The sequence below is a fragment of the Chiloscyllium punctatum genome, chromosome 15 (genome assembly GCF_047496795.1).
Source record: "Chiloscyllium punctatum isolate Juve2018m chromosome 15, sChiPun1.3, whole genome shotgun sequence".
NCBI classification, from domain to species: Eukaryota; Metazoa; Chordata; class Chondrichthyes; order Orectolobiformes; family Hemiscylliidae; genus Chiloscyllium; species Chiloscyllium punctatum.
The window spans coordinates 71,751,404-71,778,336 of record NC_092753.1 but is presented as its reverse complement, the minus strand read 5'-3'; the positions used below and the strand labels follow the sequence as shown (position 1 = coordinate 71,778,336).

Sequence of the window (26,933 nt, the reverse complement as noted above, 5' to 3'; positions counted from 1 at the left end):
GATATTCACACTGCTGCCACCACGTCACAGTACTGTTCACACTTCTGTTCACACAGATGCCACCATGTCACGCTCCTGTACACACAGCTGCCACCATGTCACACTGCTGTTCACACCACTGCCACCATGTCACACTGCTGTCACCATGTCACACTGCTGTTCACACCTCTGCCACCATGTCACACTACTGTTCACACTGCTGTTCACACTCCTGTTCACACCACTGCCACCATATCATACTGCTGTTCACACCGCTGTCTCCAAGTCACGCTGCTGTACACACTCCTGTTCACACCACTGCCACCATGTCAACTGCTGTTCACGCCGCTGCTGCCATGTCTCACTGATGTTCACACTGCTGCCACCATGTCACAGTACTGTTCACACTTCTGTTCACACCGCTGCCACTGTGTCACACTGCTGTACACACTTCTGTTCACACCACTGTCACCATGTAACACTGCTGTTCACACCACTGTCACCATGTAACACTGCTGTTCACACCACTGCCATCATGTCACAATGCTGTTCACACCCCTCCCACATGTCACATTGCTGTTCACACTGCTGTTCACACTCCTGTTCACACCACTGTCACCATGTCACACTGCTGTTCACACTCCTGTTCACACCACTGCCACTATGTCACGCTGCTGTTCACACCACTGCCACCATGTCACACTGCTGTTCACACTCCTGTTCACACGACTGCCACCATATCGCACTACTGTTCGCACTGCTGCCACCATGTCACAATCCTGTTCACACCACAGCCACCATGTCACACTGCTGTTCACACTGCTGCCACCATGTCACACTGCTGTTCACACCGCTGCCATCATGCCACACTACTGTTCACACTCCAGTTCACACCGCTGTCACCATGTCACACTGCTGCTCACACCACTGCCACCATGTCACACTGCTGTTCACACTCCTGTTCACACGACTGCCACCATATCACACTCCTGTTCACGCCACTGCCACCATATTACACTGCTGTTCACACTACTGTTCACACTGCTGTTCACACCACTGCCAGCATGTCACACTACTGCTCACACTACTGTTCACACCATTGCCAGCATGTCACACTACTGCTCATACCCCTGCCACTATGTCACACTGCTGTTCACAATGTTGTTCACACCACTGCCACCATGTCACACTGCTGGTTACACCGCTTCCACCATATCACACTGCTGTTCCCACTCCTGTTCTCACCACTGCTACCATGTCACACTGCTGTTCACACCACTGCTACCATGTCACACTGCTGTTCACACCGCTGCCACCATGTCACACTGCTGTTCATACAACTGCCACCATGTCACACTGCTGTATACACTCCTGTTCACACTGCTGTTCACACCACTGCCACCATGTCACACTGCTGTTCACACTGCTATTCACACCACTGCCACCATGTCACACTGCTGTTCACACCGCCGCCACCATCACACTGCTGTACACACTCCTGTTCACACCAATACCACCATGTCACTCTGCTATTCACACCACTGCTACCATGTCACACTGCTGTTCACACCGCTGCCACCATCACACTGCTGTACACACTCCTGTTCACACCAATACCACCATGTCACTCTGCTATTCACACCACTGCTACCATGTCACACTGCTGTTCATACAACTGCCACCATGTCACACTGCTGTATACACTCCTGTTCACACTGCTGTTCACACCACTGCCACCATGTCACACTGCTGTTCACACTGCTATTCACACCACTGCCACCATGTCACACTGCTGTTCACACCGCTGCCACCATCACACTGCTGTACACACTCCTGTTCACACCAATACCACCATGTCACTCTGCTGTACGCACTCATGTTCTCACCACTGCCACCATGTCACACTGCTATTCACACCACTGCCACCATGTCACACTGCTATTCACACCACTGCCACCATGTCACACTGCTGTTCACACCACTGCCACCATGTCACACTGCTGTTCACACTGCTGCCACCATCACACTGCTGTACACACTCCTGTTCACACCGCTGCCACCATGTCACACTGCAGTTCACACCGCAGCCACTATGTCACACTGCTGTTCACACTGCTGCCACCATCACACTGCTGTACACACTCCTGTTCACACCACTGCCACCATGTCACACTGCTAATCACACCACTGCCACCATGTCACACTGCTGTTCACACTGCTGCCACCATCACACTGCTGTACACACTCCTGTTCACACCACTGCCACCATATCACACAGCTGTTCACACTGCTGCCACCATGTCACACTCCTGTTCACACCGCTGCCAACATGTCACAATGCTTTTCCCACTCACGTTCACACCACTTTCACCATGTCACACAACTGTTCACACCGCTGTCACCATGTCACACTGCTGCTCACACCACTGCCACCATGTCACATTGCTGTTCACGCCAATGCTGCCATGTCACACTGCTGTTCACACAGCTGCCAGCATGTCACACTACTGTTCACACTCCTGTTTGCAGCACTGCCACCATGTCACACTGCTGCTCACACCACTGCCACCATGTCACATTGCTGTTCACGCCAATGCTGCCATGTCACACTGCTGTTCACACAGCTGCCAGCATGTCACACTACTGTTCACACTCCTGTTTGCAGCACTGCCACCATGTCACACTGCTGTTCACACTCCTGTTCACACTGCTGTTCACACCACTGCCACCATGTCACACTGCTGTTCACACCATTGCCACCATGTCACACTGCTGTTCACACCACTGCCACTATGTCACACTGCTGTTAACCATCCTGTTCACACCACTGCCACCATGTCACACTGCTGTTCACACCGCTGCCACCATGTCACACTACTGTTCACACTGCTGTTCACACTCCTGTTCACACCGCTGCCACCATGTCACACTGCAGTTCACACCGCTGCCACCATGTCACACTGCAGTTCACACTGCTGCCACCATCACACTGCTGTACACACTGCTGTTCACACTACTGCCACCATGTCATACTGCTGTTCACACCGCTGCCACTATGTCACTCTGCTGCCACTATGTCACACTGCTGTACACACTCTGGTTCACACTACTATCACCATGTCACACTGCTGTTCACACTCTGGTTCACACCGCTGCCACCATGTCACATTGCTGCCACTATGTCACACTGCTGTACACACTCTGGTTCACACTACTATCACCATGTCACACTGCTGTTCACACTCTGGTTCACACCGCTGCCACCATGTCACACTGCTGTTCACACCGCTGCCACCATGTCACACTGCTATTCACACCACTGTCACCATGTCACACTGCTGTTCACACCGCTGCCACAAAGTCACACTCCTGTTCACACTCCTGTTCACACCGCTGTTACCATGTCACATTGCTGTTCACACCATTGCCACCATGTCGCACTGCTGTTCGCACCGCTGCCACTGTGTCACACTGCTGTTAACACTCCTGTTCACACCACTGTCACCATGTCACACTGTTGTTCACACTCCTGTTCACACCACTGCCACCATGTCACACTGCTGTTCACACCATTGCCACCATGGCACACTGCTTTTCACACCGCTGTCACCATGTCACACTACTGTTCACACTGCTGTTCACACCTCTGCTACCATGTCACACTGCTGTTCACACCGCTGCCAACATGTCACACTGCTGTTCACACTGCTGTTCACGCCACTACCACCATGTCACACTACTGTTCACACTGCAGATCCCACCATTGCCGCCATGTCACACTGCTGTTCACACCGCTGTGTCTAAGTCACACTGCTGTACACACTCCTACTCACACCATTGCCCCCAAGTGACACTGCTGTTCACACTCCTGAACACACCGCTGCCACCATGTCACACTGCTGTTCACACTCCTGTTCACACCACTGCCACCATGTCACACTGCTGTTCACACCACTGCCATCATGTCACACTCCTGTTCACACCACTGCCACCATGTCACACTACTGTTCACGCTATTGCTGCCATGTCACACTGCTGTTCACACTGCTGTTCACACCACTGCCACCATGTCACATTGCTGTTAACACTCCTGTTCACATCCCAGCCACCATGTCACACTGCTGTTCACACTGCTGCCACCATGTCACACTGCTGTTAACACTCCTGTTCACACCCCTGCCACCATAGAACATAGAACATAGAACAATACAGCACAGAACAGGCCCTTCGGCCCACGATGTTGTGCCGAACTTCTATCCTAGATTAAGCACCCATCCATGTACCTATCCAAATGCCGCTTAAAGGTCGCCAATGAATCTGACTCTACCACTCCCACGGGCAGCGCATTCCATGCCCCCACCACTCTCTGGGTGAAGAACCCACCCCTGACATCTCCCCTATACCTTCCACCCTTCACCTTAAATTTATGTCCCCTTGTAACACTCTGTTGTACCCGGGGAAAAAGTTTCTGACTGTCTACTCTATCTATTCCTCTGATCATCTTATAAACCTCTATCAAGTCACCCCTCATCCTTCGCCGTTCCAACGAGAAAAGGCCGAGAACTCTCAACCTATCCTCGTATGACCTACTCTCCATTCCAGGCAACATCCTGGTAAATCTTCTCTGCACCCTCTCCAAAGCTTCCACATCTTTCCTAAAGTGAGGCGACCAGAACTGCACACAGTACTCCAAATGTGGCCTAACCAAAGTCCTGTACAGCTGCAACATCACCTCACGACTCTTGAATTCAATCCCTCTGCTAATGAACGATAATACTCCATAGGCCTTCTTACAAACTCTATCCACCTGAGTGGCAACCTTCAAAGATCTATGTACATAGACCCCAAGATCCCTCTGTTCCTCCACCTGACCAAGAACCCTACCATCAACCCTGTATTCCGCATTCTTATTTGTTCTTCCAAAATGGACAACTTCACACTTGGCAGGGTTGAACTCCATCTGCCACTCCTCAGCCCAGCTCTGCATCATATCTAAGTCCCTCTGCAGCCGACAACAGCCCTCCTCACTGTCCACAACTCCACCTATCTTTGTTACACTACTGTTCACACTCCTGTTCACATCACTGCCATCATGTCACACTGCTGTTCACACCACTGCCACCATGTCACACTGCTGTTAACACTCCTGTTCACACCCCTGCCACATGTCACACTGCTGTTCACACCATTGCCACCATGTCACACTGCTGTTCACACCACTACCACCATGTCATACTGCTGTTAACACTCCTGTTCACACCCCTGCCACATGTCACACTGCTGTTCACACTCTTGTTCACACCACTGCCACCATGTCATACTGCTGTTAACACTCCTGTTCACACCCCTGCCACATGTCACACTGCTGTTCACACTCTTGTTCACACCACTGCCACCATGTCACACTGCTGGTCACACCGCTGCTACCATGTCACACTGCTGTTCACAAGACTGCCACAATGTCACACTGATGTTCACACTACTGCCACCATGTCATCCTACTGTTCACACTGCTGCCACCATGTCACACTGCTGTTCACACTACTATTCATGCCACTGTCACCATGTCACACTACTGTTCACACTGCTGTTCACACCATTGCCAACGTGGCATACTGCTGTTCACACCACAGCCATAATGTCACGCTCCTGTTCACACTGCTGTTCACACCACTGCCACCATGTCACACTGCTGTTCACACTCTGTTCACACCACTGCCACCATGTCACACTGCTGTTCACACTCCTGTTCACATCACTGCCACTATGTCACAGTACTGTTAACACCACTGCCACCATGTCACACTGCTGTGCACACCGCTCCCACCATGTCACGCTGCTGTTCACACCGCTGCCTCCATTTCACACTCTTGTTCACACCGCTGCCATGATGTCACACTGCTGTTCACACCGCTGCCTCCATTTCACACTCCTGTTCACACCGCTGCCTCCATTTCACACTCCTGTTCACACCGCTGCCATGATGTCACACTGCTGTTCACACCGCTGCCTCCATGTCACACTGTTGTACACACCACTGCCTCATGTCACACTACTGTTCACACCACTGCCACATTGTCACACTCCTGTTCACACCGCTGCCACATGTCACACTCCTGTTCACCCTCCTGTTCACACCGCTGCCACTACCTTACACTGCTATTACACTGAACTCACATGGAATTTGTTCACTCAACAACTCTCACCCAGTTCACCTTCCCAACAGCTGAAAACTACTAAAATTAGTACAGTCTTCTGCCAGGTGTGGAAGTGATTGTTGAAGATCCCGACATCCAAACTGAAGCCGTGTTTGTGGTTTATCATTAGTCTTGGTTTCTATATTATTGAAACCTGAAACATCTCTCACCTCCTGTTCACTCACTGGGGACACCTCACCGCCTCTTCTGCTCATGTCAAACAACTAGCTGCTCTTCCATCCATTTCCATCATACTAACCCTTCCTTTGTTGTTTTGCAAGAAAAATTAGCCCGTCTCCTCGACTGATTTCTCTTCAGCACTCTGACTGACCTGGCCTGTGATGATTGAATGAATGACCATGGCCCAATCCCGAGAAAAGCTACAGGTTCCAGACTCTGGTGTCTGACTGAGTGGGATTAATTCCTGGACTGGATCAAATGAGCCCCTTGATTGACTGTGATGGTACCTCCATGACTGAATGTCGTTCCCCTTGGCCCCACGAAGGACTAGTTTCCTTTGACTTTCACAGATGGGCATTAGGTTGAAATACATGCCATGTGTTTGCTGCATAAGCTACTGGCACACGCTGTAGCTGTGGCATTGACGTGGCTCACTGCCTTACCAGGGCACGTCCATCCACTTCATTGTTCGATGCCTAAACCATGACACACTGCCCACCTCTCACTTAGTGCTATAAGGATATGCAAGCCATAGAATCTGGTAGCCCTGAAGTAAGCGCAAAGTGAGTGAGTGCCAAGCAATGCAGCTCATAGCCATTTTCGTGTCAATATGCTATTGTTAACTTTTTGCTGTTTTGCTGAAGATTAAGGAAAATTCCACCCATTGAGTTTATTCAATGTACAATTGAATGCTGTGATGTGCATATTATCTTGTTACTAAAATTGAACATAAGTGATACAAATGGTCTTTTACCATCCTACACATTTTTTGCATTTCTCTTTGTATTCATGTGGGAAGGAGAAGTGAGTTCTAGCCTGCAGTGTGCTGATAGGGAATGAATTATGACAAGAGATTTTCTAACAGTCTCATTATAGTCAGTTTTCTCATAAACTGGTCACAGGCTCCTTTTTAAAAAAAATGAAATAAAATTCTGACATAAATTGGGTCAGACTACTTTGGGAAGTATACAATGTGTTTCTAATGTTATACTTTAACCAGGTTGTGCCAGAAATGACAAACACTGTGGTTTGCAAAGGATATTATAGATGTATAAATAATACTCCGCTGTAGGCTTTGTTTTTGCAGTTAGATAGCGTGCCACTTCAGCAAGGCATCTCATTCGTGCTATTCATTTCTGCATGTGACCACAAATATGACAGCAAGATTAAATGGAACATTTCTGAATTCGTGGTGACTTTAAAATTAACTGGAAGACTTCATGGTTCAAGTTTTAATTTTTGGGGGTGAATAATAAATCTTTCTATTGAATCATTTTCTACTCAACAGAGAAAGCAAACTTTACAAGAAATGTATGCACCTTAATAATTTTTTAGAATACTTTTAGATGAAGTATTTCTTTACAATTGTGTACGAAATATTAGGATAAAACGGCTGTCATCCTGATATTGTGAAATTTATTCTGAAAGGTATTCAGAGTTGTGAAGAGTGAGGCACATTAATTTAACTCTTACATGTCTATAATAGTGTTTCTGCACAATGTCCAATAAATGTTAGGAGAATGAAAATGTGTGTTCTTACGCCAGAGAAAGTATTGTATTTCATACATTCAACTCATAAAGAGAATGAGTTAATTTATAGAAATGCTGGTACATTTAGTCTGTCACTGATTGCAATCCTCATACAACCTAATGGAAAAAATATGGCTTTGATATTGAACAACTTAGACCTGTCATTGTGCCTGATAATTAGATAGTGCTGGAAAATAGGGAGTTTATGCTTTAGTTATACAGGGTTGTTGGTGAGATCACTCTTTAGTATTGTACATAGTATTGGTCTCATTATTCAAGGAAGGTTATGAATGTATTATAAGCAGTTCAGTGAAGGTTTGCTGCACTACTAACTGGAATGGGCAGATTATCTTATGAGGAAGGGTTGAACAGACTAGGCATGGACACATACAGTTTAGAAGAATAAGAGGTGACTGTATGAAATGTATAAAATCGTGAGGGGTCTTCATAGAATGAGTGTAGAAAAAGACTGTTGCCTCTTGTGGGAAAATATAGAACTAGGTGTTGATGTTTAAAAATAAAGGATTACCCATTCAAGACAGTAGAAATATTTTCTCACAGTGGGTTATGGGACTCTGTTTCCTTGGCGCACTCTGTTTCCATTGCCTTATGAAGAAGAGTCTTCAGGCAGGGTAGAAAGATGTTTGATAAGCAAAGGGGGAAATGATTATCAGGGTTGGCTGGAATGTGGAGTAATTAGATCAACCATGATCTTATTGAATGGAGGAGCACCCTTGAGAGGTCAAGTAACATATTCTTGCTGCTAATTCATGTTTGTGTAGGGAATGTTATTGCCTAATATCTGTGAAATGCTGCTGTTTTATTTATTGAAAATTAGTAAATGACTATCCTTGGACACCTTGGAGTCAATCCAGATGGTGCCTCTAATTGAAATCACTTTACTTTTCCTGTTCTGCCTATTATTTCGTTTGTTCTCTCTTGGTCTTCTTCATAAGTTTGGAATGAATGGTCCATGTACTTTTAGAAGTAGCCGCATCATGGAATTGTTTGTGAATTTTCACCAAAAGAAGCTCCATTGCCAAATCACTCAGTAAAGGTACTCAGCCTAGCAAAGATGGGAAATGGTTTTCCACAAAGATCAATGCATTGTTGTCCATCAGATAGATAAATGATTTGGATTTGGGAATTAGAAGTCTAGTTACAAAACTTGCAAACAGCATCAAATTTAAGTGTGTAGAAGGACTTGCAGAATGAGTAATTAGCAAATGAACTTCATTCTAAATAACCAATAGTTGCTGCATTTTGGTCAGGAGAGTACTTTCTTGCAAAGTAAGTAACAAATTGTGGTAAAAGAACAAGAATCTTGGGTGGAGGGCGTGGTACAAATACACAAATCATGAAAGATTTCACTGTCATTGAAAAGGCAATATAAAGCAAACAAAACTAGGGGTTCATTTCTCGAGGGAAAGAATAGAAAAGCAACCATGTTGCATTAAGTGTGCATAGAAACATGTTTGGAGTAACATAAATAGGCTTGCTATCCATGATAAGGAGACACTGGAGAAGGTACAACAACATGTGGGCGGCACGGTGGCACAGTGGTTAGCACTGCTGCCTCACAGCACCTGAGACCCGGGTTCAATACCCGCCTCAGGCAGCTGACTGTGTGGAGTTTGCACGTTCTCCCCGTGTCTGCGTGGGTTTCCTCTGGGTGCTCCGGTTTCCTTCCACAGTCCAAAGATGTGCAGGTCAGGTGAATTGGCCATGCTAAATTGCCCGTAGTGTTAGGTAAGGGGTAAATGTAGGGGTACGGGTGGGTTGCGCTTCGGCGGGTCGGTGTGGACTTGTTGGGCCGAAGGGCCTGTTTCCACACTGTAATGTAATCTAATCTAATCTAAACAGATTTAATAACATGATACCTGAACCATAAGGTTATATCTCTCAGGAATGATTGAACATCCTGGGATTCCAGAGGGATGACCTGATAGAAACCTTTCAGATTATGAAAGGGTTTGATTACCTCGATGCAGAGAAGCTGTTTCTACTTTTGGGAGTAGACTGACATGGGGCGATAAATATAAGATAGTCATGAATTGTAAGGGATTCAGGAGAAGCCTCCTTACCAGAGAATCAATAAATGTGTAACCTGTTTGCAGAAATGCGTAAGTTAGTTTCATTTGAAGACAATCTAGGCAAACACATGAAGAATAAAGGATTAGAAGGAATTTGATGAAGAAGTGTGGGAGGAAGCTCATGTGGAATTATCCATTGGGCTGAATGCACTGTTTCTGTGCTATTAATCCTTTTTAAAATGATGTGCAGTTCAGTAATAAGAGAGGAAAATTACATATTGATTATTAAGCCAAAGTTTTCAATTTGAAAGATGTCAATCTTTGGCGAGCTTTGAGAAGATTTGTAGCTCAGATTGAGGTTCTGGATGTAGGTTTGCTCACTGAGCGGGAGGTTCATTTTCAGATATTTCGTCACCGTACTAATTAACATCTTCAGTGAGCCTCTGGATGAAGCACTGCTGATGTTTCCTACTTTCTATTTAGATGTATGGGTTTCCTTGTGTTGGTGACATCATTTCCTGTTCTTTTTCTCAGGGGGTGGTAAATGGGATCGAAGTCAATGTGTCTGTTGATCGAGTTTGGTTGGAATGCCAATCATCTTTTTCAATTCTCTTGCTTGTCTCTGTTTGGTTTGCCCTAGGATGGATGTGTGGTCCCAGTTGAAGTGGTGTCCTTCTTTATCTGTATGTAAGGATACTAGTGAGAGTGGGTCATGTCGTTTTGTGGCTAGTTGATGTTCATGTATCCTGGTTGCTAGTTTTCTGCCTATTTGTCCAATGTTACTGTTTGTTACAGTTCTTGCATGGTATTTTGTAAATGACATTAGTTTTGCTTGTTGTCTGTATAGGGTCTTTCAAGTTCATTAGCTGCTGTTTTAGTGTGTTGGTGGGTTTGTGGGCTACCATGAGGGCAAGAGTTTGAGTCGTCTGGCAGTCATTTCCAAGACATCTTCAATATAGGAGAGAGTAGCTAAGGTTTCTAGCTGGGTTTTGTCTGCCTGTTTGGGCTTGTTGCTGAGAAATTGGTGAACTGTGATCATTGGGTATGCATTCTTTTTGAATACACGGTATAGGTGATTTTCCTCTGCTCTGCATTGTTCCTCTGTGCTGCAGAGTGTGTTGGCTTGTTGAAATAATATTCCAATGCAGCTTCATTTGTGGATGTTGGGATGATTGCTTCTGTAGTTCAATATTTGGTCTGTATGTGTTGTTTTCCTGTAGACGCTGGTTTGGAGTTCCCCATTGGCTATTCGCTCTACTGCGACATTTAGAAATAGGAGTTTGTTGTTGTTTTCCTCCTCTTTAGTAAATTTTATGTCAGTAAGGATATTATTGATGGTCTTGAAGGTTTCCTCTCATTTGTTTCGTTTAGTGATGACAAAGGTGTCATCCACGTTGTGGACCCAAAGTTTGGGTTGGATGGTTGGCCTCATGGTAGCCCACAAACCCATCAACGCACTAAAACAGCAGCTAATAAACTTGAAAGACCCTATATAGACAACATGCAAAACTAATGTCATTTAAAAAATACCGTGCAAGAACTGTAACAAACAGTACATTGGACAAACAGGCAGAAAAGTAGCCACCAGGATACATGAACATCAACTAGCCACAAAAAGACATGAGGGGAAAGTGAGGACTGCAGATGCTGGAGATCAGAGCTGAAAATATGTTGCTGGAAAAGCGCAGCAGGTCAGGCAGCATCCAAGGAGCAGGAGAATCGACGTTTCGGGCATGAGCCCTTCTTCAGGAAGAAAAAGACATGACCATCTCTCACTAGTATCCTTATGTACGGATGAGAAAGTACGCCACTTCGACTGGGACAACACAACCATTCTAGAACAAGTCAAACAGAGACACACACAAGAATTCCTAGAAGCATGGCATGTTTCAACTGGAACTCTATCAACAAACACATTGACTTGGATCCCATTTACCACCCCCGAGAAAAAGAACAGGAAATGACATCACCATAGGAAATGATGCCACCACAGGAAATGACATCACCAACCCAAACATATAAATAGAAAGCAGGCTACACCACCAGTGCTTCATCCGGAGGCTCACTGATGATGTCACCTAGTATGGTGATGTAACATCTGAAAATGAACCTTCCAGCTCAGCGAGCAAACCGACATTCAGATGTGAATCTTTGCTCAAAGCAACTCAAGATGCAGATTCTGGTTCATCAAACCCATTTGTTCAAGTTTACCTACAGTCACCTGAAGCATTGGAGCTGCTATCCAAATGTTGACCTCTACTACTGAGAGCACAACAATGAGATATTGAATATACAATTAGTGAAATTATACTAATTTCACTAATTGTATATTCAATATCTCATTGTTCTGGCAAGACAATAACTAATATCGAGTTCTGGCTACCACACCTGAAGAAGGATTTGAAGGCCTGTGAGTGAACACAGAGGAAATTTTCTTGAATGGTTCTCAGGAATGTTAGGTTGGGAAAGATGAGATTGGGCTGATCAGGTTGTTCACCAGCAAGCTGCATAGATTCAATGGGCAAAGAGTCTTGCACTGTGCTGTCATGATATATTGATGACCTGCCATTGATAATGACATCATTGATTTTGTAACAATTCATGCTTTTGCTGGTGAGCTGCAATGAACATTTCTTGTTCTGACCACATGCTGAATTGTGACTCTCATACACTTTCAAAGAGGTTCATGGCACCTCAGCAAGTTGGTTTTGTAAGCCAGTGTCTAAAATCTGAATAATAACACTTACATCATCATTTACCAACTATAATTCACTGTCAGTCGTAGCCCTGATTTCAACCAATTTTTCAGGGGTTGATCATTTCTGACATTGAGCAGAAGGCGAGATCATTGTCACATCTGATACTTGACACAGAACGTTATGTTATTACATCAGCTAGGTAATCACTTGAAGACATTAGGTTTCTTGGGCAGTTAGAATAAATTTCTAGACATGAACTGTTGACTCCACAATGTTCCGTAGTGTATTTGAGCATAGCAAGGCTTGACAAAGCTTTTTGAAAGAAACAATCATGAATTTGTTATGGTGATATTGATTAATGAAGGACTTTAGATCTGCAGAGGTTTCTGATGGGACTGAACATCGGAATTCTTGCAGTAAACTGGCTTGTCCTCCAGCTAGAATCCTTCTCTGACTAGAGTCATAGAATCACAGAGAAGAAGCAGACCATTCATCCCACTGAGTCCACATCGACGTTCTCAAGAGCATCCCACCCACCCTATCCCTGAAACCCTGCATTTCCGATGGCTAATCCACCTAGCCTATGCACCACTGAACACTATGGGCAATTTAGAATGGCCGATCCACCTATACTGCACATCTTTGGACTGTGGGAAAAGGCTGGAGCACCTGAAGGGTACCCATGCAGGCACAGGAAGAAGGTGTAAACTTCACATTGACAGTCACCCAAAGGTGGAATCGAACGCGGGTCTCTGGCATTGTGAGGCTGCAGTGCTAACCATTGAGCCACTGTGCTGCTCATAGCTATTTTAAAGTCTGCAAGAAGGCATGAGGTTTTAATCCATTGTGGACCATATAATCTTGAACTTCTGTATTCTGAATGTAAAGCTCCAGATGTAAAATGTGATTGTCAATTAAACTGAATTATTTTGAAGACCTGGCATTCAATGACTCATGCCTTTAAAGATATTCAAATCCAAATGATTAACGCTCCATGCATTAGTGGTCATGTTGATGTTCTATTTAGGAATGATTTAACCTTTTCATTAGCACATTAGCCGTTTTTCCAGGAACTCTCATGGTACTAATTATAGATAAGAATCATTTATGTAAACTTTCCTGTCAAATCCAGTCAAAAGGCCATCTGTATTTAACATTATTATAATATCAAATTTTAACTCCTAGTCTGAGAAGCTCATTCATATAACCAATATGTAAAACATTTCTGTGTTTAATTTTGAAGATACATGTCAGATGGTACTTTACTTTGGAGTTAAATAACCTTCACCTTTCATAGCTAACTACAAGGATGTCTAACTTTACACTTGGATGTTTAATTCGGACAGCATATTCACTGAGGCAAGGTTCCTTGCATTAAAATTATCTTTTGGTATGTAATCACTGTTCCTCCAGCTAGTTTATGATGTTAAAATATTTATTTCAGGTTCATTTGGCAGTGCTTAGTTTTAGGGACTACATAACGTGCATTGCTCTGAATTTTAACATCAGTTTGAGAATCTCACAGAATATGCATGTTTTGAGATATTTAATACAAACCCATTTTCAGTATAAATATATTTGATCTCCTGTTCAAACAATCTGATTGGCAGGTTTGCTCACTTTAAATTCCTTTACCTTATCTCCATTTAAATACTTGTTAACCAACTAAGAAATAGAAGTATGCCTGTGTGAAAGTATCATGCCCAGAAAAGGATCTGTATGTGGTGTTGTGAATTTCTACCTGCCCATTTATTTTTGTCCCAGATATTTAATTATTTAGAAATATAGCGCAACATGACACAAGTTGACTGGATTTTTAAAAATGTACTTTGATGATGTGTCACATCTCATTTGGAAAATCTTTTTCTTGGTTTTGTTGCTGAACGTGCTTGCTGCTGGGATAGGTCCAGTATGATCCAGTAATAGCTATAAGGTCATATTAAATATCTTGAAAGTTTTGTTCAGTTGGCCTGTGTTTAACATTATTTCCCAGCATGTGCAGAGACAAAAGGCTTGATTTTCAAAAGGGCAGGGAGAACAGCACTGAGTGAACGAGCCCTGCAAATTTTCACTGCTGGCTAGCTGGCTGGCATGCTGAAGTTCCAGCAATTTTTCAGGCTGTTTACTGTGGTGGCATCTATCTGGCAACAAGTGGCAGAAAGCCAATTCAAGAATCTAAAGGGCCTATTGAAGCCCACTCGAACTTTCCACTTGGCATTCAGGCATTCACTGAGGAGTCACCTTCATGATAGCGACTTGGCAGGTATGGGCTCCTGTGATGTTTTTAGTATTTCCATCTTATTCACCTACCTATGTTGGCAACTCCCACCTCCGGCAATGGAGTTGCTGATCTCTCAGTGCTGGACGGCCTCCTAATGACTCTCCAGCCTCAAGAGCAATGCATTCATTCAAAATTGGATTGGGCTCCTGGAGTTGGCTACTTGATAAAGACATTTCCAAGGTACCCCCATGAGCAGTTTTGGAGTGCTGACCTGAAATTCAACTCTGGAGCAACAGAAAATCCAGCACCTTGTTTACACCATTTGGCTAGATGTAAGTATAAGTTTTCTAACATACCGTTCACGTTCTTGTTCAAGGAGGTTGGTAAATTCATCACTCTTTTCCATGTAGTCCACATGCTTCTTTTTCTCATCCTCCAGTTCCTCGACTGTCTGCCTGTGGGATCTTTCTACCAGTAGAAGTTGCTCTAACATTCGTCTGTGAGTCTCTTTCTGTTTTTCAACCAACTTGTCGAGCTGTGTATGGAGCAAGAGTACATTCCATTATGTATCTTAGAGCTGGGGATTATTACTTTGTATATATAAAAACCCTGAGGCACATTTGTTTTTACTCTTTATGCAGTTCTTCAATAACTTGGACATAATGCAATGGAAAATAATAAAGACAGCTGGGTCACCAGTAGTTCGAGGATTTCGTCTGTGTCTTGTTCACAGTGGCACCTATGACTGCCAATTGGAAGACCAATAACTTCAGGGAAAAAAGTCTCACATCCCTAGTTCAGTCGAGAACCTGTGTAGCACTAACTAGCCTACATAGTGAACACTGAAACACATCAGATTCTGAGATGGCTAGTCTGAGCAAATACTCAAAGAATGTTTGCCTTCGTGGGGAAATCTAGCTGGAGTAGGGCACAGTTTTAAAGTAAGGGGTCTTTCATTTCTAACATAGATTGGGAGGAATTTCTTCTCTCAGAAGATCATTTGGAATTCCCTATCCCTGGGAACAATGGAAGCTGGGTCATTGAACCCTTTCAAGGCTCAGCAAGGCAGAACTTTTAGCTGCAATGGAGTCAAGGTTTATAGGAGCAGGCTGGAAAGTGGAGTTTAAGCCACAGTCAGCTCAGCTACGATCTTCATAAATGGTGGAGCAATCTCAAGAACCAAATAACCTTCCCAATTGCTTATGTTCTTATGATGAAGTGGGAGCCTACTGGAATTAGAAGACCTAGCTATTCGTCCTTTGAAAATTAGGATTATATAGAGGCTGAAGTTAATTAACAATGGGTTCTTGGTAATGGTAGGCAGGGGGCAGATTTTCTAGTGGCTCGTGTCAAGTGGCAAATTAAATATTTTATTTTGTCATCTGAGTGTCTTTTGGCTCAATGGAGATTTATTTGGCTAAGTGTGAGTTGCATCAAGGCTTATGCAGACATTCTTGCTGTGAGGCCTCATGAAATTTCTTGCTGAAGTTTATCAAACCTGCTTCATTAACTAACCTAACCTGCCTCTATGTTATCCCTCATTTCAAATTCTATTCCTGTCGTACCATGCTTTATTCCCAGGGCCATTCACCACTCCCAAGATATCCTGGAATTGACTGCAATCCGTTTTGCTCATGCCATCCTTAAAAGCAGATTGTGCAGCCCATTGTCTGTCTGGAGCTGCCCTGCATAGAGCCTGACACTAGCGCTGGATCTGGTAAATGAGGGATTTGGTGCCTTGCATTGTGGGTAGGGAACTGGAGGCTCTGGTGGACAGGGTGGTGCAGATATAAGACACCTTTTGCCCCAACAGCAGCTAAGGAGGCCACCAGATCATGCTAGCCTGGCCTGAGTTTGCCACCTGAGTTATTGCAGTCTCAGTCATCTGGAGCAATGCCCAGCTCTGTAGCTGGTCAATGTCTTTCTCCATTCTACCAATGTAATTTACTTCATCTTCTCTCAGCTACCCCACACTCAGTTTCTGTCTGCTATTGTATCCACTGCCCATCAGAGCTCATGATCTCTCACTTTCACTAATGCCTGCAGCATGTTCCCTCACATACTGACAACCATGAAAACCCCCACCAGCGTGAACCTGTGTGCTAGGAGAAGGTGAGGACCGCACATGTTGGCGATCAGAGTTGAAAAGTGTGGCATTGGAAAAGCACACCAGGTCAGGCAGCATCCGAGGAGCAGGAGAATCAACGTTTCGGGCATCAGCCCTTCATCAGCTCTTGGTCTGTCTGCTGCCTTCTCAGTCAGTCAGGGCACCTGCACCACAGTAACAACAGTGCCATCCCCTTTCATCTCCTTTAACACCTGCCACTCTCTTATTCCAGGAGGAAAATAGCCCAAAACAGGATAGAAGGATTTATCTTGGGTGGTGAGCTGCATGAAGTTCAACACCTCACCCCTTAGGAGGAGACGATCCTGTTTCTGACCACCCTGAGTTGCTGACAGACTGTGTCCGAGACTCTGGACTCTTATCAGAGTCTGCCCTTGACTTATAGTGCTGGGAATGCCTGCACAAAGGGAAAAGTTTCGCAGAGAAAACAGTTGATGAACAATGACAGATTTCTTTTTGAAAAGTTCATGTTTCAAAGCAAAGGTGTATCCCCGTGTGGAAGGAGGATTCTCGGAAGGGATGATTAACTAGAGAAGTTAATAACAATACCAAAAATAAAAGAAAAAGAACTGGTGTGACACCGATTAATGGAGAGTTAAAGGATTAGAAAAGTTTTAAAAGTTAACAAAAGATCTACAAAAAAAGGTGGAAATAAACTATGAAGGAAAAATAACGCAAAAATGGACAATAAAATCTCCTTTAAATAAATGAAAAGGAATAGAGAGGCAACAGTGAAAATAGGCCCCAGCAAGAATGAGGCTGGGAACTAGAAATGGGAAACTGGGCAATGACTGTTAATTAAATCTTTTGTATCAGTCTTCAAGGTAGTGGACAATATAAGCATTTCACAATACATTAATAATCAAGGGACTAGAAGGGAGAGGGAGGAAATAAATGCATTAACTATCACATGAAAATGTATTAGAGAAAGCAACTGGACCAGAGAGCATAATCTCAAAATAAGGCATCCCACATTTAAGACAGATCAGGAAGAATTTCATCTCTCAGAGGGTAGTAAATCTGAGTATTTGTTTACCACAGAAGTCTGCATGACATGTTGAGGTTGAGTTGTTATGTATATTCAAGGCTGAGACAGAGTTTTAATTAGAAAGGCAATCAAGGGTTTTCGGGAAAAGACAGGAAAGTGGTGTTGAGGGTTATCAGATCAGTCAGTACCTCATTTAATAACAGAACAGACTAGATTAGCTGAATGACCTACCCTTGCTACTATGTCTTATGTTGTCATGGCTTACTTGAATGGATATAATGGTAGGACATTTAGAACCACAAAATTAAATCAAGCAAAGTCAGCATGGTTTCAGGAAAGGCAATCATGCCTGACAAATATATTACCTTTGAGAAGGTAACAAAAGGAATTGGTAAAGAGGAACAAGTAGATTTAATATATTTGGATTTTCAAAAGGCGCTCAAGAGGACCCATGGTGTTGGGAGCAGTATATTTAGCATGGGTAGAGGATTGGCTAACTAATAGCAGACAAAGAGTTGGGATAAATGGGCAGCCTTTAAATATTGAAGGGCCACAGGGATCAGTGCTGGAGACAAAATTATTTGCAATATATTATGGATATAGATGACATGGATGTTGGACTTGAATGTACTATTGCCAAGTTGGTGGATGACACAAAAATAGGTGGGAAGGGAAGCAGTGATAATAATACAAGGTGTCCACAAAGGGATATAGGCAGTTTAATTGAGTGGGCAAAATCTTGGCCAATGGAATATAAGGAAAATGTCAGGTTATACACGTTGACAGGATGAATACAGGAACTAAATATTGTTTGAATGGGGAAAGCTGCAATACAGAATGATTTGGGGCTCTAGTTTCAAATTATAGAATCCCTACAGTGTGGAAACAGACCCTCTGAAGAGTGACCCACCCAGACTCATTCCCCTGCCTTATTACTTTACATATACCCCGACTAACACCTCTACCCTACACATCCCTGAACACTATAGGCAATTTTCGAATGACCAATTGACCTAACCTACACATCTTTGGATTGTGGAAGGAAACTGGAATACCCGGAGAAAAGCCATGCAGATATGGGGGAAATGTGCAAACTTCACACAGACAGTAACCCAAGGCTGGAATCAAACCCGGCTCCTTGGTGCTGAGCCACTGCACCACCCCAAATTCCTGTGAGTTTCAGCTTTAGTAAAGCGCTGTGAGCCTGACACAACCTTTGGATCTGGAATCAGACACAATACCATGCACTCCAAGCCCACATGAATCACAAAAAGCTAGAATCTAAGTTCAGTAGGTAATGGGGAAAGCAAATGATGTTTTGGACTTTATTTCAAAGGGAATGGAGTGTAAAATTAGGGAGGTCATGCTGAAAGTACATCGGGCACAAATCAGACCACATCTGGAATACTGTGACGTTTTTCATCCATTTATCTAAGGAAAAATATAGTTGCATTAGAGGCAGTCCAGAGAAAGTTTATCATGCTGATCCCAGGTATGGAGGGACTGTCTTATGAGGAGTGGTTGAGTAGGTTCGGCCTTCACTGATTGGAGTTTCTAAGAATCAGAGTCAACCTTAATGATACATATAAGATTCTTCAAAGGCTTGATAGGGTAGATAGAGAGAGATTCTGGTGGGAGAGTCTTGGTTCAGAGGTTACAATCTCAGAGTAAAGTATCACACATTTAAGATAGTAGTGAGAATTTCTTTTTGATAGTTGTGAATCTGTGGAATCCTTGATCATAAAAGGTTGTTGAGGATGGAACATTAAGTGTATTCAAGGTTAATATAAACTGACTTCTAATCATTAAGAGAATCAAGGGTACGGTGATTAAGCAGGAAAGTGGAATTGAGGGTTATTGGATCAACCGCCATTTCATTGAATAGTGGAGTGGACTTGATGGGCCAGATAACCTGTTCTCCTATGCTTTATAGCCCCAATGGGAGACAGGTCTTGCCAAACTTCTTGTCAGATACTGCTTCAAATCCCATCATAGCTCACGTCAGTTAAGACCCCTTTCAGATTCCATCCCATTTGCTTCCACTGAGCCAGTCATGGATTGTTAAGGTCAGCATACTGTACAAGGAGTTTTTGCTGTGGAGAAATGATTTTTGCTGAATTGTAAATCCTTCTAAATAAATGAACTCTGAAATTCCAAAGTGCATGACTGCCTAGTCATTGTTTATCATTTCATTCTACAACAAATTTACAGCCTGATTTCGCAGCCTGCCTCAAAGTGCCTCAAGGTTTTTGAGATTTAAAAAGTGCACTTGGAGATGAGATTCAAAAATGATATTAAGAGAATTACTGTTAATGTTGATTTTTAAATGCCAGTTATTTACTTTTAGTTTATTTTTTTCTTTACAGTAAATAATGATTGATGGGCATTTAAACCCAGATGACCTCAATGCCATTTGCAAAGTAAATCAAATTATCATCCTTGAACATAGGGAAAATGTGAAGGAAATGACTGGATAAATAACTTCCATTGGCTAAGAAAGAACTCTATTATCAAAGAGTTGATCTTCTTGCTTTGATAAATATCAGTGATTATATTTAAACATTACGAGGTTGAATTAAGGAGGAACCAAGCTTTCTAATCCTTATTTTCATACAGTGGCTTTGCTCGAAATTGTTCATGTTTGTCATGTGGGGACTTTTGCAGAGCTGGCTGCTCTGTCTTCTTTCATCAAGCAGCCTGCCAACAATAACTGCTTGTGTTCAGACATGAGGAATAATTATTTAGGTGAGCCTAAACCAGAGCTGCCATCATCAATTTGAAATTGTGCCTTTCAAGAAATGAATGTAGAAAGTTGTGAGAAAAATCGTGGTTAACTGCATGAACTGATCAGTCAAGCACTGTGAGCTTTTTTGTGACTAGTCACTATAGTGAAAAGTTGAAGAATATCTCCTTACATTAGTGTAGACGTAACTTCTTTTGCATTTTAAGAATCAATGTTGATTTTACTGACATCTCAAGTTAAATAGAATATTCCCCCCCCACTTCAAAGTTCAAGGGCATTCAGCCTCCGATCTTCAGGGAAGCGTCCTCCAAGGTGGCTTTTCAAAGTGGAGTCACAGGTAGATAGGATAATGAAGGACGCATTTGTATGCTAGCCTTTATTCATCAGAGCATTGAGTATAGGAGTTGGGAGGTCATGTTGAGGCTATACAGGACATTGGTTAGGCCGCTTTTGGAATATTGCGTGCAATTCTGGTCTCCCTCCTATAAGAAGGATGTTGTGAAACTTGAAAGGGTTCAGAAAAGATATACAAGGATATTGCCAGGGCTGGAGGGCAGAGGATGAATAGGCTGGGGCTGTTTTCCCTTGAGCGTTGGAGACTAAGGGGTCACCTCATAAATGTTTATAAAACCATGAGGGGCATGATAGGGTAAATAGACAAGGTCTTTTCCCTGGGATAAGGGAGTCCAGAACTAGAAGGCGTAGATTTAGGGTGAGAGGGGAAAATTTCAAAGGGACCAAAGGGGCAACTTTTTCACACAGAGGTTGGTGCGTGTATGGAATGAGCTGCTAGCGGAAGTGGTGGAGGCTAGTACAATTACAGCATTGAAAAGGTATCTGGATAGGTGTATGAATAGGAAGGTTTCAGAGGGATATGGGCCAAGTACTGTCAATTGGAGCTAGATTAGTTTAGAATATCTGGTCAGCATGAATGAGTTGGACTGAAGGGTCTGTTTCCATGCTGTACATCTCTATGACTCTACGACTTTATACACCATCAACACAGAATCGCTGAAACTGATAGCCAAGTTCCATATCCATAAAAACAGCCTCAACAGTATTCATGTTGTGCTACATGTAACCCCACCTTATTGTTCTGTGTAAAACCTTCCTTACGATTCTGTTTTCACACCGTCACCTTGACAACTTGTTATTATCTCTCTACGCCAATTAGTTTGTACAGTTTTGAATTACTTGTTCCTTTGGTTAGACCCTCTTCATGTGACTGTTACATTTATCTTTCCTACCTATCTTTCTGTCATAAGCAGTATGACTCTGGAAAGTCTTGATTAACCTCTGCCCTTCCAAATGAAAGTCTCTGTTGCCCTTGATAATGGTTTTGATGTCATTAATGTCAGGCGGACTGACTTGCTGTTTCCTGAGGTAAAACACTCCATTTTCTTGAATCATAGTATAACACTAGCACCCTTCCGATCCTCCTGCTGTGTTGCTGTATCCAATGAAAGTTGAAAAATTATGATCAATACTTCTGCTATTTCAATTTTTGCGTCTTTCAAGAGCATAGGATGCATTCTTTTTGGACTGGGGATTTACCAATTTTCAGTAATGCTAACCTATATTGTACTATATCGTTGCAAATTTCTAACATTTCCATGATGTCCCTATCCTCTTTGAATGATATCTTCACGTCATCTGCTTCCTTTGTGATGATTGTTTCTTTTAAAATTCCTCTTTTAGGTTGTTGGTATACCAATTTTCTTCCGTTGCAAATTGTTAAAACTACTGCAACACTTACTATGTTTATAAAATATTTAGGAGTTCAACTTAAAAAAAAATTTAAAATGTTCAACATTAACGTTGACTACTAATATTTTGATGTAGCCTCTGATATTAATTGTTTCCTCCTTTGCTTTCTATAATCTTACGCCGTGTTACCAGAATCTTGCTCAAGACGTTTTTCATAAGTCGCTTTTAATTGTTTTGATCTTATGTTAACTTTTTTATTTCTTTTGGCAACCAGGATGTGTTATGTTTGGATTTGTCTTTTTCCTCAAATAGAATATATCTAGCTTGTACCTGAACTATTTACAGATAGTTTTTTTTTGGTTAGAGCTGAGAAATAATTGCACTTGTTGTGGACCCCAAATAGAGAAGGAGAGGTAGAGGAACAAGACTGTGGGAAATGTTCAAGAACTGTAGTTTAATGATATTGGGGGCCATTAAATACCCAATGCTGATTAGGATGATGTTAGAATAACGGGCTAAGAGCGGTAAAAATTTTGGAAATGCAATCAGGAAAACCTTTTTGGTTAGTATATTTTCAGTCCCAATAGGATAGAAGCATTGTGGGATCTGGTGCTCAGGTTAAATGTGAATCCAAGTGAACCAAATATCTGAGTAGGTACATCAGAATGATCACCATTTCAAAAGCACAAGATAAGAGTGATTATCATATTGTGATTCCTATATATTGTGGGGTTCATTGATATAACTTTTATGTTATTTGTTGTGAGCTTGGGTTTCTAGTTTTTGAGTTAGAAATTGGGTTTTCTATTTGTGCATCACTAACAGACTTATTTTGTGATCCAGCATGGTAAGTAGAATGGCTCGTAGTTTGTTAGAGAATTCTGGAGCTTGTTTGTTTTCAAGCTTAAGGGAAACACCAGTGAAAACAATGCCATTGACTACACCAGGAAGGTCATGGAAAGCCTAATAGAATGAGCAGACATGGAATTTCATGTACAGAAACATTTTGACCAAAGGATGGAGAAAGGCAGAAGAAATATATACTTATTGGCACAGATCTAAAGAGGGTGCAGGGAGGATAAAGAGCCTCTGGGCTCATTTGCAAAATTCTTTGAAAGTGGCAGTACTTTGCAAGATTAGTTAGTGAAGCATGTGAGATTCTGGGCTTTGTAAACTGAAGCATTGAATAAAAAAGCAGAGATGTTGCAATGAACCTTTAGAAACCTCTGGTTAAATCTCAACTGAAACTTTACACACAATTCTGGTCATCATAAGGGTGTTAAAGATGGGCAATAAATGCTGGCTTGTCAGCCAGAGACATGTCCAATGAACAAACATAAAAAATAGATTCAATCCCAGAATCAATTAGTAAATGCAGTATTTGGAACTTCAGTACAATTTTTAATCAATACTGCCATGACCTACATTTTCCTTCTCTATTATTCCTGAATAGTTGGTAAAAATGCATATTAAGAGCCCATCCTGGATTATTTTCGTTAGTGTAAAACATCATAGTCCTACTTAGGAATTTGTGTCCACAGCTCACCAACATTTGTTGGTTACATTTTAGACATTGATGTTTATACAATTTAATATATTTTTCATCACTTCTTTTTCTTAGTTTAGGCCCTGTAATGTTTTGGGATATTTCTGTTAAACTGCTATTTATATATCTTTATAGCTCCATTATCTTCTGATTCCCCGGATAAATGAGTTTAACCCCCACCCCCTCCTTCCAACTCAGCAAGAACATTTGTCCCAACTGTGTTCAGATGTAACTCTTCCCTCTTGCAAAAATATCCCTTCTCCCATAATGATTACCAATTCTCCAAGAATCAGAAATCTCCCATTCTGTATGATCTTCCAGCCAAGCATTTGCATGAACCATGTTTCCCATATTCACCAGCATGAGACACTGAGAATGGTTCTGAGGCTGCTAGCTTTTGTGGTCATGTTTCTTTGTCAAGCTCATGAAATTCAGGCTGAAGGATTTCAATGCCTCATGCATCATATGTATCATGACTTCTACTTGCTCCCTTTCTTATCTCAGACTGTGCTGCACCCCTCTGTGCTGTCTTTACCCTGGCACCAAGGGAGCATCATATCATTCAGAAATCACTGTTGTAGTTACAGAAATGCCCTGACCTATCAAGTCCCCTCTGAGTACTACGTTTTTACTGTTTGCTTGTCTTACATGTAGTCAAATTGCCCATAGAATGGATTTGTACTACATTTCGTCAAGGTGTAGTCATGTTTCCTGGTATTCAAAATTGAAAAATCAATTAGCAATTATTCTTGATCTAAGTTATCTTGACTTGATGAAATATCCTCCCAGAACCTGTTAATGTTGTTGATTGTGGATGAACTGTAGCTGCATCTTAAGCCTGGAAAGACAATATAATACTATCTTCCTGAATAGAAAAATGATCTTAAAATTAGCATGAAACATAATTAAATATATGCAGTACTTTAAACTCAACTTTTGTTTTGAACAGTGACCTTAAAAAAAGATAAAATTTAACATTGAAACAAATATCAGAACAGTTTCTTAAATTTCAAATCAAATTAAAAGTAGTACCTCTTTTTAAAAAGATGCTGTTCCACAATTTTCTTCCTTTACAGATCTGGAGAAAGTGACTTAATGACAAAATATATAGTATCTAAGTTAGGAATGATCCACGTAGGTTAGGCCTTCCAACATAGGACATGAATGTTCTCTGTTTCTGGAAGTTACTAAAGTTTACCAAACTGTACTGTGCAGTTATATTTTTCTGTATAGGAACCATACCACATTAGTTGACTCCACCTTCATCCACGTTGATTCATTATGATGTTTGCGCTCATTCTTGTGACAATTGGCAGTTACATTGCCAAGGCACACAAGACTATGGGCCAAGCGGTGGAAAATGGGATTGAATAGTTAGGTTCTTGTTTTTGACCAGCATGATTCAGTGAGCCGTGGGGTCTTTTTCTGTGCTGCAAACGTCTTTGACCTTATGTAAAACACAATATAGAGGCCCACAAAGGATGCTGGATAAAGCTTAATTTATCTCCAGCAATGTCATTTGCTACATATACCACAAGCATACCATGGTTAACATCAGACCTCTAGTTTAGGATAGGTTTTAATTTTGCTGCACAATTGGCAGTGATGTCATATACCCAGGTTGTGTCAGTTATTTCTTAGGTCCCTGTAGATAGAGTGTTCCACTTCCATTTTATGCTGTATTTATTGATAGTTAAGAGTTGCCAACAAAAATAGCAATCTGGCATGTTGAGGACATGATATGTATAGTGCTGGTTATTGTTCAAGTACTGCACTTATTTGCTTAGGCAAGAGAATGTGATTAAGAAGTTTCAGGTTAAATGGTCTACCTTTCCAGATCTGAAGAACATAATTTAATGACAAAATATATGGTGTCTAAGTTAGGAATGATCCGCATCGGTTAGGCCTTCCAATGTGGGACGTGAATGTTGTCTGCTTCTGAAGGTTACTAAAGTTTACCAAACTGGCTTTTTCACCTCTAATTTTGAATCTATTTTGAGATCATTCGCAAAACTTTAGAGCTTACATTGTGTATACCACATACCTCGACCATTGGTTTTTCATAGATATCCTCCTGCAGTGAGTCTGTTTTTGTTTGGATTGTGTCCCGTTGGAGAGCTTGTAGCACCTTTTTTGGCATAACAAAGCCATACTGTGCTTCCAGAAGTGCCAAGTCAATTTTTTCCGCTTTTAGTACAGTTATTACTTCATCTCGAGCCTAAAACAAATCCACACAACATGAAGCGTTGGCATACTCTTTCACTGGTAATTTATAGGGAATACTGCACGTGGAAAAGATTTCATGCACTCACATGTATTGCCAGTGTGCAAATAAATGATCTTCCATTAACATGTAAAATTACACTTTTACTGTATCCGATAAGGTGAAAGTCGTGGTTTTTCAACATTTCAAATAACTTCAGTATTGTGCTTTCTCAATTCGTGGAGTAGGTAGATGGGTAGAGAAATGTGGATGTAATAAACACTCTTCCTGTACCATGCTTACTGGTGGAATTTCTGCTTTTCTAACACATAGAGATCAGCTTATATCCCATTGTAACTGTTGTGTTTATTCAGTTGATGTCTTTTTTTTTGCTTTGCATTCTCCATAATCCTTCCTTTTGTTTTTCTCATTTGCCCTGTGATGTTTGGATTTTCAGTTTTAAACTTAGTTCTGTTCCTTGTAGGAAACTGACTAGAATTAAGAATTTCTGTAAAACATGTTTTGTCCAAGTATTTGAGGTATTCATGTGGAGACGTTAATAGAAGTTCAGAAGAAAATAATGAACCAAATGTAAATTTTTAAAAACTCAAACTCAGGTAATTTGAAATTGGAAAATGAGTGGAGCAACATTACATGGAAAACTAAAATAATCAACTGATGCTTAAGCAACAATGGAAAGTACTTAATTGCATGCCATTGAATACTTAGGAAAAAGGAAATTGGAACAAGGTTAGGCCATTAAGCTCCTCAAACCAGTTCTA

At 42.1% G+C, this 26,933-nt stretch overlaps 2 protein-coding genes across 4 annotated transcripts in view; one reads left to right on the top strand and one right to left on the bottom strand.

The window, feature by feature from the left end:
* The window catches only part of cmss1 (cms1 ribosomal small subunit homolog), a 367,856-nt gene that overhangs the window by 183,982 nt on the left and 156,941 nt on the right, over positions 1–26,933 (top strand). The gene's annotated exons all lie outside the window — the stretch shown is intronic.
* Positions 1–26,933, bottom strand: part of filip1l (filamin A interacting protein 1-like) — a 278,663-nt gene that overhangs the window by 159,324 nt on the left and 92,406 nt on the right. For both annotated transcript variants that reach the window (XM_072585429.1, XM_072585430.1), the window contains exons 3-4: positions 25,993–26,166; positions 15,196–15,374 (exon numbers count right to left, since the gene is read on the bottom strand). In XM_072585429.1, the coding sequence (XP_072441530.1) occupies positions 15,196–15,374; positions 25,993–26,166 (353 nt within the window). The remainder of the gene's footprint in view (positions 1–15,195; positions 15,375–25,992; positions 26,167–26,933) is intronic.